Source organism: Marmota marmota, unplaced genomic scaffold (genome assembly GCF_001458135.2).
Source record: "Marmota marmota marmota unplaced genomic scaffold, marMar, whole genome shotgun sequence".
Lineage (NCBI taxonomy): Eukaryota > Metazoa > Chordata > Mammalia > Rodentia > Sciuridae > Marmota > Marmota marmota.
The window spans coordinates 8,205,584-8,226,986 of record NW_026000016.1 but is presented as its reverse complement, the minus strand read 5'-3'; the positions used below and the strand labels follow the sequence as shown (position 1 = coordinate 8,226,986).

General features: G+C 31.5%; 1 protein-coding gene across 1 annotated transcript in view; it reads right to left on the bottom strand.

Moving 5' to 3' along the window:
* Window positions 1-1,661: 1,661 nt before the first annotated feature.
* Window positions 1,662-21,403, bottom strand: part of LOC125618548 (ankyrin repeat domain-containing protein 26-like) — a 32,263-nt gene continuing 12,521 nt past the window's right edge. Inside the window, exons 2-10 of the mRNA XM_048809775.1 lie at window positions 19,554-19,677; window positions 17,861-18,044; window positions 16,940-17,065; window positions 14,032-14,135; window positions 13,530-13,623; window positions 9,226-9,437; window positions 7,036-7,258; window positions 2,835-2,880; window positions 1,662-1,866 (exon numbers count right to left, since the gene is read on the bottom strand). Of these exons, the coding sequence (XP_048665732.1) occupies window positions 1,805-1,866; window positions 2,835-2,880; window positions 7,036-7,258; window positions 9,226-9,437; window positions 13,530-13,623; window positions 14,032-14,135; window positions 16,940-17,065; window positions 17,861-18,044; window positions 19,554-19,677 (1,175 nt within the window). The 3' untranslated portion in view covers window positions 1,662-1,804. The remainder of the gene's footprint in view (window positions 1,867-2,834; window positions 2,881-7,035; window positions 7,259-9,225; window positions 9,438-13,529; window positions 13,624-14,031; window positions 14,136-16,939; window positions 17,066-17,860; window positions 18,045-19,553; window positions 19,678-21,403) is intronic.

Genomic DNA, 21,403 nt, shown 5'->3' with positions numbered 1-21,403 from the left:
TATATATATAAAATGAAGCCAGGCATGGTGGTGCATACCTGTAATCCCACTGCATGTGAGGCTGAGGCAGGAGGATCTGAAGTTCAAAACCAGCCTCAGCAAAACCAAGGAACTAAGCAATTCAGTGAGACCCTATCTCTAAATAAAATACAAAATAGAGCTGGAGATGTGGCTCGGTGGTCAAGTGCCCTAAGTTCAATCCCAGGTACAAAAAAAACCCCCATTTTTTTTGGAATGAATTTCAGAAAATTTCCTGATTTTATTATTATGATAGCCATGAAAATAATTCCTTGATTTCAGGAAATACAAGTACTCAGGAATGGAGAGGCCTCACTAATAATTCATTGAAAATAAAAATTTTGTTAATTATCTATATTTATATTTTCCTTGAAAGACAAGAGGAGAAGGAAGAAGGGATTAATCAAATATAGTAAAATGTTCACATTTAGCAAATGGTATTCAAGAATTCTTTGTATTATTTTTACAAATTTTCCAAAAGTCCAAAATTGTCAAAATAGAACATTTCAAAAGAAAAAAATAATTTTAAAAAATATTATCAAATTATTGCCCACTGATTAAAATAAACCATGAATTCATATTGATAAGAGTAAATTAAAAAATTGAAAGTTTGATGAGGAACAGAGATATTTACGCCGTTTCAAATCATGTCCCACAAAACACTAAATATTACAAAGTGAAAAAAAATTACAGAGGAAAACCCCAGCAGATACGACCTCTAGCAATCAATCATCATCACTGGTAATGGGAAAATCAAAATTATAGGTCAAACGATAAGGTGCAGTGCAAAAATCACAGAATCACTTATTTTTCTCTTGCCAAAAGACATCATGATCTGAGTTTAATCATCATGAAAAAATCCAACAGAGGGACATTCTGCCTTAAAAGATTCAAAGTTATGAATGTGAAGGAAAGTCTGAGGAAGTTCCAAACTGAAAGTGTCTAAAAAATACTATAACTAAATGTGATTAATCTATGGATCTGAATGAAATCATTTTGCTAAAAAGGACATTATAGACAAATAGCAAAAGTTGAAAAGAATCTGAGAATTAAATTGTGGAATGGATTAATGTTGTATTGTAGTTATGCAGAATGCTCTGATTTATATGAAACATATGCTATGGTAATAAGGGATGATGGTAATATATAGCAATTTACTCTTGGCTGACTCACGGGAAAAGTTCTTTGCACTAGAACTTTGAACATTTTTCCTAATTTTAAGACTGTTTCCAAATGTAAATCAAAGATGATTAAGCAAACAAATGAAAAAACACAAAGGTCAAAAGTTTTAGGCATATGTTTTTCCATGAGGAAAAGTGCTTAAAATTATGAAAAAATTAAAATCATGTTAGATGGCACTACAATGATTATATTAAAACATTGGCATTGGCTATAGTGCCATTATGTCAACATGATCTGTCTGAATTTTTAGGTTTCTATATAATGATAAAAACTGGGAGATACAAAAAAAAAATCATTAAGGTGAGATTTAAGTCCACCAAATTATTAACGACAACCTGGTTGGGTACTATTTAAGCTGCTGGTATTTGGGAAGTTTAAGTGTGCAAAACCCAAGAAAGAGTTAAAAATATTATATGAATTTTTATCACATATATGATATAAAAACATTTTCTCCTTCAATAAAGTTTTCATACTTCATATTTATTGGGAAGCAATTAAGATGTTATATAAACAATGTAACAAAGAACAATTTGTCTTTCATATCATATATTTTTTATTTAAAAATCTCTGTATGTTTTTATGCTTCTGAAAGTAGATCTTGACTTTATTTATTAGTACATCCTAGTGGAGAAACTCTAAAGGATCTAGATTCAAGTTCAGCAGCAGCTGCAGAGAAAAGAAAAGAATTATATTCTCTATGTCAGACTTCCTAGAAGATTAAGCACAAGTCAGTAAAACAAAGTTGAGAACTTTTTATTATTATAATAAAATATTATTATATAAAATATTTATATTATTATAATAAAAGATCAATTTTTGTATGAATGAAGAATACATATGCATGGTTATAGTACAAAATTACTACTAAATATAATTTGCTCATAGTTGTACACCGAATTAATTAATTATCATTATGGGTAAGTATCAGAGCTTCTGGTTTTTCCATTTTTCATTCATTTATTTAACAACTGAATGCTAAGGTACTTTAACAAGCACTGGAATGACAAGATGAAGATGATACAAGTCACTCCTCAACAATTGTGTAGTATAACGTGAAAAACATGAACAGGCAAGTTCCATACAAAGTCATAGATACTGTCACAGATACAAAAGAGCACTACTGGAACACAGAGAAGGCACTTAGATACCAGTTTTGTGCCAATATTATAGGCTTTTTGTTAGAGATATGTAAATTGGTATTGAAGGATAAGGAGAAAGTATATTAGAAAGAAGAAAGAAATACATGCAAACAGCTAGAGTTGAGAAAGAACATTTGTAGAATTATAGTGGTCCAGTTTGGCTAAAAGCTAGAGCTGAGTAGGAAAAAATGGGAAGAGATAAGGCAGCATAATTTGAAAAGAATCAAGTTGATTTATGTATTTTTTAATTCCATGCCAAGAAATTTGGAACTTTTTCTGAGGGCTCAAGCAAACCAATGACCTAAGTTCTTCTTGTCAGGTATCTTGGTCACAGTGACAGAAAGGTGACTAACAGAATGAAGTTCATTGGATATGTGTAAGAAAAAGTACATAATGTAGAATCTATTAATCAAAGGGAGGGCACTTGTTATCTATAGTTTACTTCAGAAATGAATTACTTAATCTAAATTTAATTCATAAATTTTGGCAACATACCTTCTGTTACTTCTCTAGTTATATTTTCTTGCAACTCCTGCCAGACCTGAAATAAGCCAAACATTATTTGTAATGTTTAAGTTAAATTTGAGACATTATTATGAGGATGATATATCACTTAGAAAATGTGGCCTTTGAAACTTTTAGAGATTAGAACCTGAGAATTGCTTTAAAAAAATCACATGAACACACACACACACACACACACACACACACACACACACGAGTATTATTCAGACATAAAGAAAAATAAAATCATGCCATTTTCAGGAAAATGGATGGAACATACTGTTATGTGTTAAGTAAAATAAGCCAGATTCAGAAAGACAAGTACTGCATTTCATATGTGAGAAAAAAAGATGACAAAAGGCATATGAGGGACTATTAGGGAAGGGGAAAGGGATCAGGAAAGGAAAGGCAGTTAAGATCAAAGCATGATATATGCATGTATGAAAATGTTGCAATGAAATCCATTGTTTTGTACAATTAATATGTGCTAATAATTATAATAAAAGTAATATGAATAAAATTCCTACTTATTTCAAGTTCAGATAATGGAGAATATGTGTGCAATGCTGTTTAGATTACTTTGATAAAATATGATTTATATTTCAGAAGGGTGATGTTTTATGTTATTAATGTAAGTTTAATTATTCAACTTGTATTTTATAATGAGTTATTTTGTGATTCTTAGAAAAACTGCCTTTTATAAAAGTTTAATCAGTTTTTAAAATTTAATATATTCTTCCTTAAAATGAACTCTGAATTTGCTACTTTTAGAAAATTAAAAAATCAATATATGTCCTATGCTATCAATTTTTCAGCACAGAACCTTAAATACAAAAATTAAAAAAGCAAAAATATCATAATGTCATGTGAAAACTCTCCTGGCAAAAAATTTAAAATATGCATCTGGATTATGACCCAACATTTCTTTTATTAATATAGACACAAAAATTTAAGAAAGTTTGCTTGAAAAAAGTAAAAATACAGGTTAAAGCCAGTTTGTTAGGTGGAAGGCTAAATTTCACGGAAGGGTAGGAGATGTACTAATGTTTAATGTTATGAACATGGAGAAAACTGCTTCAACAACCAGTCCAATTGAGATCTCAGACTACAGCAATCATTTATTATAATAATCTTCCTTAAAGTTTGGAAAAAATGCTAGTAAGATAGAACTTCATGAAATGTTAAAACCTTGCAAATAAGAGATGGGTAAACGAATTTGGTATTAATGCTAGTTTAACACCGTACTTTCTTAAATCATAGCTAAAAAATCATTAAAAGTCTATTGCTTTCTAAAGCATCTTCCAAAACCCACCCTTTTCTACTATCATTTAGAGCATATGTTACTATGTCCTGCAATATTGTTAACATAGCAGAAATAATAAAATTCCTAGAAACTCTATAAGACACTAAGAATTTTGTAAATTACACTTGCAAAAGTACTCTTTCAAGAAATTGTGAAGTGATTATAAAAGACATGTCTTAGGATCTTGAGAGAAGACTGTTTTTTTTATTTCTTTTATAAAGTATAGCATGATGTGGCAAACTAATGCCCCACAAGGAAACCATGTATACCATGAAACTACCAGACTAAATTTAAAAGAAGCTATTCTGAAAATTACCTAGAAATACTAAAAAATAAATATTCCTCCTCCCTCCCTCAATTAAGGTGGGAGAAATAGTTCCTTTGTGTGATGCCTACATTTATACACTAATTTATCATTCTTTTATAAAATAATACATTACCTGAGTTTTCTGGTAAGAACTAATGAGAATATCTTATATTTGGATCAGGTTTAACTATTTACATATGCATTTAATATTCATTATCTTCTTGTATAAGTAATTCAATTTCATGACTCTGAATCATTTAAGACACTGATTCATTCATTTTCCCAGAAAAACAAAGTTAAGGCAGCAAAATGATGAAAATATATCTGCAACTTAGAATATTATAATTTTATATATTAAAAGTCATTTAATTTATTCCATTTTAAACTATTTGACTACAATCTACAGTGCTGCTTAAGAAACCATAGATTTACTCTTCTGTGATTTTGTTAGGAAATGAAGCCAAATAAAAAAATAAGTTTGAAGTCTCAGGTAACACAGAGCTGATTCCCTTCTGTGCACTGGCAAACTACTGATCACGATCGTAAAAGCAAAATCAAAGCTTTAAGCCAATGAGCAGTGATTGAAATGGATATTTTAGTAGTAAAGATAAACAATGAAAACTATATTATTTGTATTTTGTTCCAACAAATATTTTGGTTTTATAATTTTCCCTCTAGTCAAAAAAAGGGTCAAACATTAGACAAATATCTCAAACTGGGTCAAGCACAGTTACATTTTCATTTTTTTAAACCAATGCTACAATTGATACAGTTTATCATTCTTGGGACCATTTTTTGATCTCATTGTTACACAAAATTACATATAAGAGTTTGTGAGGGGAAAGGGGAAAAAAAAACAAGGGAGAGAATTAAACAACAGCAGATGGGGTAGAGAGGGAAGATGAGAGGGAAGGGGAGGGGGGATAGTAGGGGATAGGAAAGGTAGCAGAATACAACAGTCATTAATATGGTATTATGTAAAAATGTGGATGTGTAAGTGATGTGATTCTGCAACTTGTATTTGGGTAAAAATGGGAGTTCATAACCCACTTGAATCAAATGTATGGAAGATGATATGTAATATGTCATGAGCTTTGTAATGTTTTGAACAACCAATAAAAAAAAAAAAAAAAAGATCTCCAGAAATGGATTCTTTCTTTTCCTATGAATGAAATCCCATGGTTGGGTTAGAAGGTTCCAGTTACATCTCCAGAGGAGATGGGGAATGTGCAGCTTTACATGAGATTCTGGATAGGAAAAACATAATTGATTTGTCTGATGGTAGTTGCTAAAGGTTGTTGATATGACTGCCATCAATTATTCAAGTGAAGCAAAATAGACATAAGAGAACTTAATTTTAAAAACTCAAGTATTTGCTTAATGCAACTATTTAAAAACTATTGTAATAATAATAAACCACATGCAGCAATGAACATTTTCTAAGAAATGATATACAGGTTCTATAAATAAAATAGCAATTAAGGAATATTCTTGTTTAAGAAAATAAAAAAACCCTTCAACTTAGGAACAGAAAATAATCTTTTTAGTGTAACAGGTTTATTTGATTCATAAAAGTATATTACTCAGCACTAAAAAAGAACAAAATCATGGCAGGTAAATGGATGGCATTGGAGAAGATAATGCTAAGTGAAATTGGTCAATCCCTCCCCCCAAAATGCTGAATGTTTTCTCTGATATAAGGAGGGTGACTCAAAGTGGGGTAGGGAAGGAAAGCATGGGAGGGTTAGATTAATTCTAGATAGGGAAGAGGGGTGGGAGGGAAAGGGAGGGTAAAGGGGATTAGCAAGGATGGTGGAATGTGATAGGCATCATTATACAAAATACATGTATGAAGATTTGAATTTGGTGCCAACATACCTTATATACAAACAGAAATATGAAAAATTGTGGTATATATGTGTATTAAGAATTGTAATGCAAAAAAGTGTACATATATAGTGACATAAGTTGGCATGAACATACTTTAATATACAGAGATATGAAAAATTGTGCTCTATATGTGAAATAAGGATTGTAATGCATTCCACTGTTGTCGTTTATTTAAAAAAATAAATTTAAAAAAGTATACACCTCAGATTTGTTTAAATTATAAACATCCATATGTCGTTAAATGTTTGGATATTATTCACTTATAATTTGGGTGGTAAACTTGATATAGGAAAACTTTGTGTTATAAAGCACAGCCAAACAAACACCTCTTAGTAGAAAAGCATCTCAAAGTATACCTTTAGTTGTAAGTGATAATATTCACAGATTTCATAGATTTTATAGATTCATAGATTTCTAAAAATATAATTTACACACAGCTTTTTAAGAGCATTAAAATGTATTAGCTTAGTTCCATTTAATAAATCAAGTTAACACACGAGTATTCTTTAAAAATAAAAGCTCTAGGGACTTTAGAAAAAATTTTGAATTTTTTTCTTTCTTCATTAACACAGATTATTGTGACCTTTACTTAACATGCATAAATCAACTAAATGACTTAGCATTTCACCAAATTAAAAACAAGAATTATATCAGAAATCTGAAAAACAATGGAAAAAAATAAAATAACTAACCCTAGGATTCTGCATGCTTTCATTTGAAGGCCATGGGTTTGAGGTAGGAGTCACTAAATTTCTTCTTGGAGTAAAACTTCTGTCGAATACAAAGCAATCATGATTTCCAGTACAATGACACTCAGAGATAGGCCTTGTGCTAAGAGTGCTATGTTGTAAAGATCTGTTGTAGTGTTTCTCTATGAGAAGTTTGGTATTAACCTCCTTTAGCTTCTCATTAGTCCTGCGAAGATTGAAAAAGACAAATATTTAATATTTCACTTTTCTCTAAATGATTCCAAAATGACTTGCATTTAAAAAATATTGCCATAAGAATGAATAGCATTTCCCATTAAACAGTGTTTTTTTAAATTTCTTTTAAATTGTAGATGGACACAATACCTTCATTTTATTTATTTATTTTCATATGGTGCTGAGGATGGAACCCAGTGCCTAATATGTATGAGGCAAGTGCTCTGCCACTGAGCCACAATCCTAGCCCCTTAAACAGTGTTTTAACATTGAAAATGTGTCACAGCATACCTACTGTATACAATTATAGGTTTCTAAAGAAGTACATATATTTCTAGGGAGATTTCTAAAGCAAACAAATGAAGAGAAATGGTGTTTCTCCCATTAATTGGGAGAAACTAAGCATCTGGCCCTGAGGTATGATTCAGAGCATCAAATGCTAGGGGAGATAGGTGAGTTGGTGATCAGAAAGAACTAAGGTAGCTCCTAAAGAAATTAACTGATTGCTATCAAGGCATCAGAGGGGGGACGAGCCATTTCTGTTTTCGATATAGTCTTTCATATTGACAAAGAAATTATTTTTTAAATCACTTTGCTAATTAAATATCCCCTAATCCCTGTTTTAATATTTTTCTATATCATAAATATGTCTTTATGTAGAATAGAATAACTAAAAAGAACAGTTTGTCTGCAGGCATCCTCTAGTGATAACACCAAATATCCCAATCAAATTAATTTACCAAGTGTCAGAATGCATTCAGAGGACCAGTATTATAATAGTACTTGACCTTTTGGGTTTAAGTAGTAATCTTCAAGAACACAGTTAAATTTGTTAATATTTATATTTAAGGGAGTACTGACAAGAAAATCTGTGATACTATAACTGTCTTAATTACAAAAGCTTCAAAAATATTTAGCTGAAAGACTAATAGATCAGGTTAACTGTATAAGACTATCAAGGCTGGTGGTGGGGAGACAGTATTTAGAGAAATGCAAATCAAAACTAAAATTTCATCTCATGCCAGTCAGAATGGCAGCTATTAAGAATACAAACAACCATAAGTGTTGGTGAGGATATGGGGGATAAGGCACACTCACACATTGCTGGTGTGACTGAAAATTGGTGCAGCCAATCTGGAAAGCAGTATGGAGAAAACTTGGAATGGAACCATCATTTGACCCAGTTATCCCACTCCCTGGTGTATACTCAAAGGACTTAAAAACAGTATACTATAATAATGCAGCCACATCAATGTTCATAGCAGCTCAATTCACAATAGCTAAACTGTGGAAGGAAACTAGATGCCCTATGATAGATGAATGGATGAAGAAACTGTGGTATATATGCACAATGGAATATTACTCAGCTATAAAAGAGAATAAAATTATGGTATTTGCAGGTACACGGATGGGGTTAGAGAACATCATGCTAAACAAAGTAAGTCAATCCTAAAAAACTAAAGGTCAAATGTTCTCTCTGATAAGTGGATGCTGATCCATAATGGTGGTAGGGGAGCACATGGGGAAAATGGAGGAACTTTGATTGCACAAAGGGGAGGAGGGTATGAGGGCAGGAAAGATGGTGGAATGAGATGAAATCATTACCCTAGGTACATGTAAGAATGCACATATGGTGCGATGCTACATTATGTACAACCAGAGAAATGAGAGTTGTATATAAAGAATCAAAATGCATTCTGTTGTCATATAGACCTAATTAAAATAAATAAATAAATAAATTAATTAATAGAAAAACAAACAAAATATGAGTGGGGGTGGGAGACTACCCAATCTAGCATTTTAAAGGCAAGTTGTTTTACTACTATTATTTCCCCAAATTATATTGTATAGTTAAGTTTCACATCCTACTAATCTCATGAACTTGTCTCACTAAAATTATACTTTAGAGACAGACAAATGAACTTAATTTATTTTCTAGGATTCTGTGTTTTGACTTACTTGTTTAGTTCATCTGACAATGATTTTGTAATTTGGAATCCTTCTAGACAGATTTCCTGATATATTCCCAGTTGTTTTCTATTAGATTCTTCTTGAGTTTTCATTTTAAACAGTTCAGATTCCAGATGTTTAATTCGGAGTTCCATCTGGCCTTTTATTGAAGCACTATTATTTTCTCTTATCTGCTGTAAGTGTTGAGACTCTGCCTGTGTCTAAAGCAAATTTAAAGGATATATTTTTACAAATAATTATAAACCAAATAACTGTTATTTGTATCCCTTAAGGTTTTTGTTTTTCCCTTTCGGTGCTGGAACCCAGGACCTTGCTTATGCTGAGCTGGTGCTTTAACACTGAGCTACAGTCTCAGTCCACTGTTTCCATTAGTAATTTTAATATGTGAAAAAAGATGCCGAATTTAAAATATCTATTATAAATAAATGTGTTAAATCTGAATTATAAAAAAGATGACTCATTTCTTTTTTTTTCTTTTTGCAGTTCTGGAGATTAAATCCAGGGCCTCCTGCATGCTAGGCAAGTGTTCTACTACTGAGCAACATCCGCAGCTCATAATATTCTTATGTTAGCATTCATGTAATCTGATATTTCAAAGAATAGACTCAACTCAAAAATTTAAAAAAATGAACAATGAAATTTAAGATTCATTTAAGAATAGGATATGATTTGTACATTACAATTTTTTCTTTTCCCCCTAATGATCTTGTTTTATGCCAATTATTCTTAAAAATCAATGATTCTCTAGTGAGGATCATTATTCTGAAAGCTCTAGTTATGATAGGATTGAAACTAAAATATTTAGAGGAAGAACAAAATGTCATCTTCCTTCTACAAATTTGGAAGACAAATTGCTATAAGGGAGGTAGAGGAAACACATACGATGCATATATCCAAAAGAAAATTGTAGTGAAATAAACTTAAAGCACATTAAAGATAAATTAACCTGTAAAAATAGATTGACTTGTTCTAATTTTTCTTCTAAATCTTGTCTTGCTCTTTTTTGAACCTCTTTTTCATACTGTTTTACTTGATCATGTTTTATCATATTCTTTTCAATATGGCTTTTGAGTTTTTCTACTTTTTGTTCCAACTTTATTTTATTCTTCTCTAGTTTTTCATATTCTTTTTGTATAGATTTCATAGATAATAACTCCTGCAAAAAATAGATTTTTTTAAAATCTAGAAGTAGATATTTTAAAGATGCAATTTCCAATTTTTCTTTGAGATCATCAATCTGATTGAATAAAATAATATAGTTTGGTAATGAAGGAAGCAGACTGAGCATAGTCAAACACAAAATTAACAACAAATTTTAACATAAATTCAGTTACAATAAAACATAACCTTTATTAGACCCTTAGAATGTGGTCCCTTAAGTTATTCAGAAAATTAAGAAAGTTAAAATCACTAGGAATCACAAAAATGTATTCTTTATACTCATCATTTTGTCAACAAAACATCTGTACTTGATTTTAAACTTTTATTTTTCTATGACAGTTTTATGTCTCTACTTCTTAAAAAGACTAAGTTAGTTCTTAATAGAGAGTCTTTTACCCTTGCCCCAACTTCACTCCTCATAATTTCTAAAGACGTTTTAGGGACATCATATTAAGTTATCTAGGCCTGTATCAATAAATGACTCCCAGAATAAGACTTTGAGAATAAGTCTCTAATTAATAAATCTTGTAAATATGGATTCTAAGGTCAATAGCTTTTTTGAAGTGCTTTAAATTAATTTTAATTGCATTTCAAGAAGTAATTGTCCTCAGTAAAGAGCAATGCTATTTCCCAGTTTAAAAGTTTAGTTACAGGATCTGTGCATTTTTTGGAACAAAAATGACAGAATTAAAGAACATTATCCTGTAATCTTCTGATTCTTTCCACAAATTAGGAAGTATGCTAAACAGTAATTAAAATTTGGTGGTAGCATTTAGCCAAAAATTGGAAGCAATCTAAGGTCTTTCTACTTCTCAATAATAGAAATGAAACATTGATATTTGCTACAACACATACTGAGTTGAGAAGAATTACTTTGGACACAATGATTATTTAGAGTAGCAGTTTTATAACATGTATATACTTTCTTTAACATTTATCCTGTGAAATCTACTCTCTTGAGAATGAGGCCCTAGGAACTGCTTTCTAGTGAACAGAATTTGATGGAAATGCCCTGTGTCTTCTTAGGTAAGAAAATGGAATATAGCTTCCTCCTGACTCTCTCTAAGGAAACTTGCCCTTATGATCAAGCTCTCACATTGTGAGGAAACCCAACCTACATAAAGAGTCTTCATGTAGGTAGTCCAGATGATGGCCCTGCTACAGGCCAGCTTCAATGGCCAACTTCTGATTGGGTCTCACTGAGTCTTAATTAAACTGCATATTATGAACAAAATAGATGTTTTGAAATACTAAATTTTGAGGTGGTTTATTATACATCAATAACTGGCAGAGATACTGAAACAATATGAGTTGCTGCCATTAAAAAAAATAGAACATGTAAGATGCCTTTGGACCAGGAGGTAGGTGGAAGCAGAAATAACCTAGAAAAGAAAAAAAGCCAAAAGGGCTTCAAAGAAGCTGTTAGTGGAAGCCCTAGTGTATTGTCATCATACTTTGAGAAAAATTTTAAAAGAAAATTATCTTTAAAAATCTAGAGACTCACTCCTTTTTTTGTAAAAATATTATTTCTCCTAAGTTCATCAGTAATATGTGATCATTTTATAAACCTGATGCCAATAAAGACACACTTAAAAAATAGTGGTTTTTCTTCAAGTAGTTTAAATTGGTATACACTTTCTTCATTATTTTTTCTGGAATTTAAATTGCCAAAGTTTGTTTAAAATAGAAGTTTTTACATATTGGTGTTAATGAAAAAATTTTAACGAGTGGTTATATTTATATTTTAGTTCAAGATGAACTAGAAACATTCCATTAAGAATGATATTCCAGGTTTATTAAAATCATATTTTCCTAAGAATTTTTTGTAAATTCTCATTTGATTTCCATTACATTTTTTATTTTCACTTGACTTTTTTTTTTTTTATTTTCACTTGAGGCCCTAGGAACTGCTTTCTAGTGAACAGAATTTGATGGAACTGCCCTGTGTCTTCTTAGGTAAGAAAATGGAATATAGTTAAAATCACTAGGAATCACAAAAATGCTCTCATTCTTTGCAAGCTTTCTCCCAGAAGTTTCAATTTTTTCTTTGCTCTTATCCATTTCTTTGTAAAGTTTAAGTCTTCTCCGTGATATACAAAAACACAACTTTTCCCTGGTTCTTGTGGCTTTCCTATCATTCTGTATTCCCCCTTCCATTAGACTCTAATATTCTTTAATACATGGTCTCAGCTACAGATCTATTTTTTATTACTTAGTATCTTCTTTTACACAAAAACCTGTTTCAATTCTATAATTCCAATAAAAATTATCTAAGGTTCATTCAGGATCTTTTTAAAGTCTACTTTGCTTTATTCCTCAGTAGCAACTGATAATGATGACCATACCTTCTCCGCTTTGTTTCTCTAGCTCCACTGCATTGCTAAAAGTAGCAGCCCCTGATGTTTTTTCCTATCCCTTTCTATTTCTCTTTGGAAATGCTCTCAGAGTTCCTTAACATTCAAGGCTTCAACTCAGATTACCTAATCCACATTTCCAGCCTTCACCTCTTTTTTTCTCCCTTCTGTTGTACTGAGAATAGAACTGAGGGTCTTTGTGTGAGGCAAGTGCTCCACAACTGAGCTATATCCATAGCTCTTTTTAGCCTAAGCTGGCCTCAAATTTGTGATCCTCCTGCTTTAGTCTCTGGTGTAGCTGGGATTAAATGTGTGTGCTACCATGCTTGGCTCCTCATCTCTTTACCAAGGTCATATAAACTTTTATTTCTTCCTTCTAGTTCACTTCTCATAGACCTCATAATGGCCTCATAAGCCATTACTTGGTATGGATTATTCCTGTAAATAGCCAATCTCACACATATTATGTCGATTCTTAGTGGCATTACTTTGTAGTTACTATCTAATCTTGGGGTTAGGAATGACTCACCTGTAGGATGCTGACCAGCATACTTTGTCTTGTTTTTATTTTATAATGTATCAGTGAAATTTTTCATATTGCCTAAAATATTACTGTATACTAGTACTTAATAAATATTCTTTTTCAGTGCCAGGTGTGGTGGTGCATGCCTGTAATTCCAGCAGCTCGTTAAGTGCCCCTGAGTTCAACACCCGGTACCCCCCCCCAAAAAAAAAATTCCTTTTCAGTATGACAAAAATTGATGGAGACTAACTTACCAAATTTGCACTAAACAGGTTTTTCTGAAGCTGTTCATTTTTCTCTGCTTGCTTTTTTATTATAACTTTTAACTTGGAATTTTTAAGTTCAAGCCTAAAATGTATATTTACAATAATTATTATCATAGACCAATCTTGAAAATACCATATAATTTCTAAACAACATCTGAAAGATTAATTACATAAATTCTTTAAAATTTGCAAAGTTAGCTAATTTGGTAATTGTCTCATCTATATAATTTTTCTGGATGTGTTTTATGTAATGTGCAAAATTTATGGAAAATGTGCAAAAATTATACATTTCTTTTCTTTATTTTTGTGGTGCTGAGGATCAAACCCAGGATTTGAATATATGAAACTCACATGCTCTACCACTGAGCTATATCACCAATCCTAAGTTATGTATTTAAAGATAAAAATTTTCCCTGGATTCACACAGATGTATTCATTATCATAACTGATACAATTCTCATAATATACTGCTTATTTGTCGTATAAATACTCAAGTTTTTTTGAATTCTGCTTTAAATTGCACTTTTGTAGGCGATCTTTCATCTTTTCAGCACATCGTACAGCCTCTGTGTGTTGATCCTGTGCTTCTTGCAACTAAAATGTGGAATGAAAAAAATCATCTTTACTGATAATCTAGTACAAATCTGCCCATTCTGTTTTTGTGCTAAGATTTTATTGGAACTTAGGTATATCCCTTCATACACACTATTTATGGCTACTTTTGTGCTGGAACTGCAGAGTTAACAGAGTTGCTAAAACAGGGATATTATGCCTCACAAAGCCTAAAATAATATCACCTGGCTCTTTACAGAAAAAGTGTATCAACCCATGCTGTAGGAAACATATTGTTTTTGTTTTAAATTATGTTTTATCAGATACTCAAAAATTTAGTAAAATGGGGAAAAGCAGTAAATTTCCTAAGGAATAGCATTTACATTTTTGTATTCCAAGCACCACTTCATCAACTATAATTTGAAAAAAAATCATACAGATAAATGATGACAAATACTATAGCATTAATATTATTATTGTATTTCATGTTATAATAAAATTTGATATTTTAGGTATACCAATGGAAGAGGTCTTCTATACAAGTTGTACCAAATCATTCATCACACCATTGAAAGTGGCAGCAAATGAGGAGAATGAAGCCTGAATACATCAGCAGTACTTCTTAAATCTTTCATTAATACCATCTGCCAATAGTATTTTTGTCCACTTATAATAGTTTATAGCTTACTTTCTCTCAGTGGACACTGATCATGTAGTATGGTATACATATAAACCTTCTGAATTAGCAGTGTATAATTGACATGACAATCAGATGCAGTCTAAAATCACTGGCTTGAAAATACTGGCCTCTATTGCTAAATTAAAGTTTTGAATTAATTCATTCCTAGCATCTATTCATATTGGGCTGCTAGAGAAAGCACTCTGATGAGCAAATTAAGGTTGTATGGTATGGTATATCAGAAAAGCTGTAGCCAGAGATTTTCAGCTGGTCAAATGCTACAAATCTAAAATTTCCAGTTCTGGTTACATGATGAGCAAAGGTAAATCTAGATTTTTTTTCCATAGCTATGAAAAATGTGAGCATTTGATAGAACAATTTTCCTCCATTAGATTAAGTGCTTTTAGTTTTATATTTAATTGCTTAATATGGAGTTGTAAAATCTAATAAGGTTTTATTTATTATGGCAATGTCTCAAAAATTATTGATATGGTATATATACAGTACTTAATTTTATCTTAAGTAAAAATATTTTCAATTTATTCAAGGATAGATAACATGCATATTATATACTCAGACAAGATTATCTTTCCTGCAAAAAAATAATAATGTAAAATTAGGGACTAAATTGTTCTGTAGATTATTGCTAAAAATGATAAAATCAATGAGTTAGAACAAAGAAAGCACTGAGAAAAAGAGCAAATTGTCAACCAGTTTTGAATAAATGAGGTAAGTTAAATAAAAACTTAAGAGACAGAAAGGACATCCTGAGTTAGGCAGAGAGACAATGAAATCAGCACAATTAACTTGGAGGATAAAATCCAATAGCAGAGGAATAAAAACACGTTCATGCAAAAACTTGTAAATCAATGTTCATGGTAGCATTTAGCCAAAAATTGGAAGCAATCTAAGGTCTTTCTACTTCTCAATAATAGAAATGAAGCACTGATATTTGATATAACACATATAAATCCTGAAAACATGTGAAGTTAAAGTAGCTGGTCAAAAAGGACTAAATACTTTTGATTGACTCTGTTTATGTGGAGAACAGGGAAATTATATGGACAAAAAGACAGACTGGTAGTTTCCTATAACTGGGGAAGAAAAAGGGACTAAGTGGTGACATTTAAGGGATTTGGGATTTCTATTCAAGGTGATGAAATGTTCTAAAATTGACTGTGGTGATGGTTACACAATTATATGAATAAATAGCAAACACTGAATATACTTTATGGTATGTTCATTATATTTCAACAAAATTGCTTTAAAAATGCAATGGCAATATCTAGATAATTTTCTTAATTCTCTCTTTTGGATATGATAAATACATTTCTGTGCTTTCATAATATGTCTAAAAGGACATAAAGAAATGCCTGACTTTTCAAGTAGTTTTAAAATTAACTTAAACATCCAAATTTGAGAAAAGTATAATGGCTTTTCTGTACAAGTTATCTTGCAATCTATGAAATAAATATATACAGATCTGGGGCCAGGGATAGGGGTCAGTGGTAGAGTGCTCGCCAAGCATGTGCATGGACTTGGGTTTCATCCCCTATAGTAGAAACACCACAACAAAAACTTTGGGCTGGGAATGAAGTGTAGTAGAAGAGCACTTGCTGAAGCATATACTATGGCATATCACTGCTTTCAAAAGCTCTCCATGCTGAAATAGAAGATTACTTGAAATAAACTTACTTTTCTCAAAAGTGACAAAATAACATCCAAAATATGGTCTCTGCTGGGTATACTTTTTCTCCCTACTTTATAGTAGTATACTTCCTCCTTACTTAGGAGTAGCAAATCTCCCCATTAACATATCAAGGGAGTGAAATCACTGCCAACAACTAGAACACCTACTGTTAGTAGCAAGGGTTTTGCAATTATAGAAAAATCATTAATTCCTATGAAAAATATTAAAAGCTCTTTCCTTAGACCAGGACATTGTTCAAATAATTAGTTGACTGTTATAGACTAATAGAATTGAATTAAGAACATTACTTTATTCAATGGGCTAAAAATGCCACTACCCTACCCCCAAATATATGTATTATGTCTATAAATATATGATTTAAAAATTCTCTGTACTTTCTATGATGTACTGGTTTTAAAAATATGCCACATGCAAATACATGTATATATATATATTTGAAAATAATTAAGAAAATACCTCAGAACTCATTTTCTCTTGTGTCATTTCTATCTCCTTTTGTTTGCAAAGAATCCCATCTTGTAATATTCTGACATTCTCTTTTTGAGAAAGTTGCCTTTGGATGTCATTTCGTTCCTCTAAAACCTAGGGATACATTTCATTAAGTTTTTGGTCTTATACCATTGTGGGGGAAAGTTTAAAAACTTAAATTAAAGCAGAACCTTAAAAAAATGTTAAAAGGAAGTTACCTATTAAAGCACAAGGCCTTTTATCCCACATAAATTACTCAAATGATAACTGATAAATGACAGCAACATTATTCAAAGATCAAAATAGTTCTTAAATACAGGCAGAGATAACATTTTGAAATAAAATTTTCTTTACAAAAAATTTAGTTTCAAAGCCAGTTTGTATTTTAACATAAAAATGCTTAAATTAATTATTTGTTAGTGATTAATCTCAACTTACCTTCCATACCTTTATTCAGAAAACATATACTAAGCACCTAGAAGATGCTAAGATTTACAAATAAATAATTTTATCCATATATCACAAATTATTTATGTTGAATTAACATTTTGTTTTCAACTTTAATAATAAATTCATGTATTGGATGATAATGTTTTGATCAACAACCAGTTTTGATCAAGAATGGTGATCCTTCAAAAATATATTGCCTTGTGATGTGGTAGATATCTTAATTTCATGTAAACATATCCTTATGTTTGCATAATGATGAAACTGCTGAAGAACACATTTCTCAGATAATATCTCTGTTAAGTGATGTATGACTACATATATATGTATGTGTGTGTGTGTGTGTATATATATATATTTATACATATATATATGTATACATATGTAATTAAGGGGACATTATAAGTGATATTGATGAAATAAAGTTAGAGATAAAAATTTTTTTACCACAGATTAATTTACCTGATTCAAGTTCTTTCTTACTGTGTTCAACTCCATATCTAATGTTCTAAGAGATATTTTAAGCTGTTGTTTCACTTCAACTTCTTTATTATATTGCTCTTGTTTTTCTCTTAACTGTTCCTCTATTTTTTCATAAAGCCAATCAGTATTTTTTCTCTTCTCCTGTTCTTGTTTTAAGGTAAATCTGCAGTTAAATATAATTATCTTAAAATTCATTTGGTTAGAAAATAAAAAGTTCATTTTGTGATCTGGCTTTTCACATGCTGATTTGTTATCTTAATAAGATTTCTATGTTCTTGAATATTTTCCTTTCTAGTTCTTGTGTTTTTAATTTATCACTCCATTTTTTTCCAAAGGACACACAAACTTGAAAGTTAATAATGGAAAAAAATGGAAATTTGGTGAATGTTAATTACTAGCAACTCTGGTAAATGTTATGTAAAAGAAATTTTGAAATTATTCAGTCAAGTTATATATTGAAAATTATCTTTTGTACACAGTAATGATTATTCCTCAATTAAAACAGATTTAAAGTTAATTATTCTTTAAAGTTATTGTTTACAGACATGCCTATATATTCACGAGAAATAAAATTTATCTTCATGAAGCATTATAGGTATCCCCAAAAATGATTTACAGTGTACAGATGTTTTTCATACCATATATATATATATATATATATATATATATATATATATACACACACATACACACACACATACACATTACTAGAAGCCAACACTAGTCTAAGGAGTCTAATAACTGTTATCATACTTTTTATATTTCTTTTTCTGTAACACTTTCAACTTATCTTGCTGATAATTATTCATTTTGTAAAATTGATTTGTAATAAGAGGATCTAATAATTAATTGAATAATAATGAGTAATATGTTCTCTAAACATAAGAGTTTGGATTAATTTTGTTAAAAATTTTGCGAGAGATGTTGAATAAACTAGCTGGTAATCACTTTCCATTTTACTATTTATTTCATATATATTAAGAATAAAATCACAGCTGGGGGTCAAGCTCAGTGGTATAGTATTTGCCTAGAATGCATAAAGCCCTTGGTTCAATCCTCTGCAAAATAGCATATGTGCATGCACACAAACATGCACACATACTCCAAAAAACCCAAACCAAAAAAAATTGTAAAAGTCAAAAGATTTTTTTCTGGGTAGAGAAAAAAATGGTTATTTGCCACTGCTGGTGGCACTGTAAATTAACATAAACTTTCTTGAAGAAAATACAGAAATATTGATCAAAGATACTTTTGAAAAGTTTATGAACTTTAGCCAAATAATTCTATATTAAATTTATTCAAAGTAAATCAATAGAAATATAGACAATTATTAATTTAAATGATGTTCCTTACAACCATATTTGCAATACAAAAAATATTAAAAAATCAGAGTTCTATTCACTAAATAAGTAGTGAAATTTTTCTACTGTGGTATTCCATATAGCCATTAAAATTGTAACTTGGAATAATATTCCTTTAATTATTAGAAGTATTTATACTGAAAATTGATTTCCAATGTTTCATAGTCCACAAGATTGTGACATTTTCTCCCTTACAAACCCTAGAAGAGTAATTATAAAAACTCCTCTACATATCTGTAGTATAAAGGAAATTGTTCAAACATTTCTTTAAAAAAACAAAAAACAAAAAAACAAAAACTAGGCTATCATACCTCAGATTGCAAAGCTCTTGTTCCTGTTCTACTTTTTCATGCTCTAAGTGTGATTTCACTTCTTTTGTTTCTGAGAGCTCCTTTTGCAATCCAGTGACCTTATTTTCCACTTTTAAAATTTTTGCTGTAAGTAGTTTACAGTGATTTTTTTTAAGTTTTATTAATCTTTTAAATGAATGAACTGCATCACAGATTTTCAATAGACTAACAGAATCTGTATCAGGGAGAAAAAAAGATAAAAATAAAACATATGAGTATTTTTTTGTGAATAAAGGACTTCATTTTTACAATTGCTCATTCATTTACTGAACTAATGTGTATAGAGGGCCTACAGTATGGAACACATTATATTAAAGCTCTGCAGATAAAACATATGACTCTGCTCTGTTTTATCTTAAAGTCTACTGAAGAAGAATGACAAAGAAAATGACCAATATAAATTAAGATATATGCTGTAAGAAAATAGAGTTCTAGGATCACATCAGGGAACTGGATCTCTACCTGGCCTGGGAAAATATCCCTGAGGAAGAGATAGCTATCATGAGAAATGAAGGATGAGCAGAAAGCAGTTAGGCAAAGGATGAGGAAGAGAATTCTAGCCAATCTACAGCTGAGGATTTTGGCAATCTGCTTCTAGTCCAAATGGAGTAATAGGCAGTACTGATTCCATTTCAAAATCAAAACAGAAAAAATACCTTAAATAATAAATTTTAAGATGATAGACTTGAAGACAATGATACCTGGGTAGACAGGATACAAAGGAAGTAAGCCTTTATAATATCTTAGCTTTCTGCTCTGACAGTTTTCAGGCCATGACACAATGAGAAGAAACTGAGTCCACTTGACCAGACTCAAGCAGAGGGGCTAAAGCTGAAGGTCTGGTAAAACAAGGCAGATAGAGATCACAGGACATAACACTAAAGATGAGAGAGCAGAGCCTGGCACAGTGGTGCACTCCTGTAATCCCAGTGGTTCAGGAGCCTGAGGCAGGAGGATCTTGAGTTCAAAGACAACCTCAGCAAAAGCAGAGCACTAAGCAACTCAGTGGAGCCCTATCTCTAAATAAAATACAAAATAAGGCTGGGAATGTGCTCAGAGGTCAAGATCCCTGAGTTCAATCCCCAGTACCAAAAAAAAAAAAGAGCCCTGGAGATCTGCAAAGGGCCCACCTTGAATATTTAGCAGAGTAACAAAGAATGCATGTGTGCCAGGAAACTGAGACTGAGGGAAAAAAACAACTGAAAAACTTGGAGGAAACTGTGCCTGTGCTCACATAATGCCAGGAAGACAGCCCATTGCCATCAGCCAGGCTGCAAAGACTAGTGATTCACAGGAAACGGATAAAGTAATAAGAAAGGCAAACCTCATCAGCAGGGAATCCACTCTGGGATGAGCCCTGCACTGGTACACCTAACAAATGACAAAAACAAGACCAGGTAGGATCAAGCTGTTTGTAAGTAACTAAACTATAAATCTGTGGTGAGCCGCTTCTGCCGTTTATGCAAATTATGGTCACCATTACACGATGGCGCTGGCTCCGCTGTGGTCTGTGACAAACAACTCCTTGTTTGGGAGAGTTGGCGCATGATTTTTCATCACTCTATGAGAAAGCTCCACGTGGCTGCTTTGCATTGGGGCTTGAGATGCTTTATTAAGGCTGGGAGGGGCATCCGAGGGAGGAAGAAGAACTATCAGGGGCCTGAATAAAAGTTGTTGAAAGAAGATTCTTGGGTTGCGTCTTTCTTGCGGGCAAGAAGTCGCGCGCAATGGCGCAACAAGTGGTGCCGAAACCCGGGAACTCAGAACTTTCAGCAGTCAGGGGGGTGCACCGTAGTCCCAGGTAAGTGGGA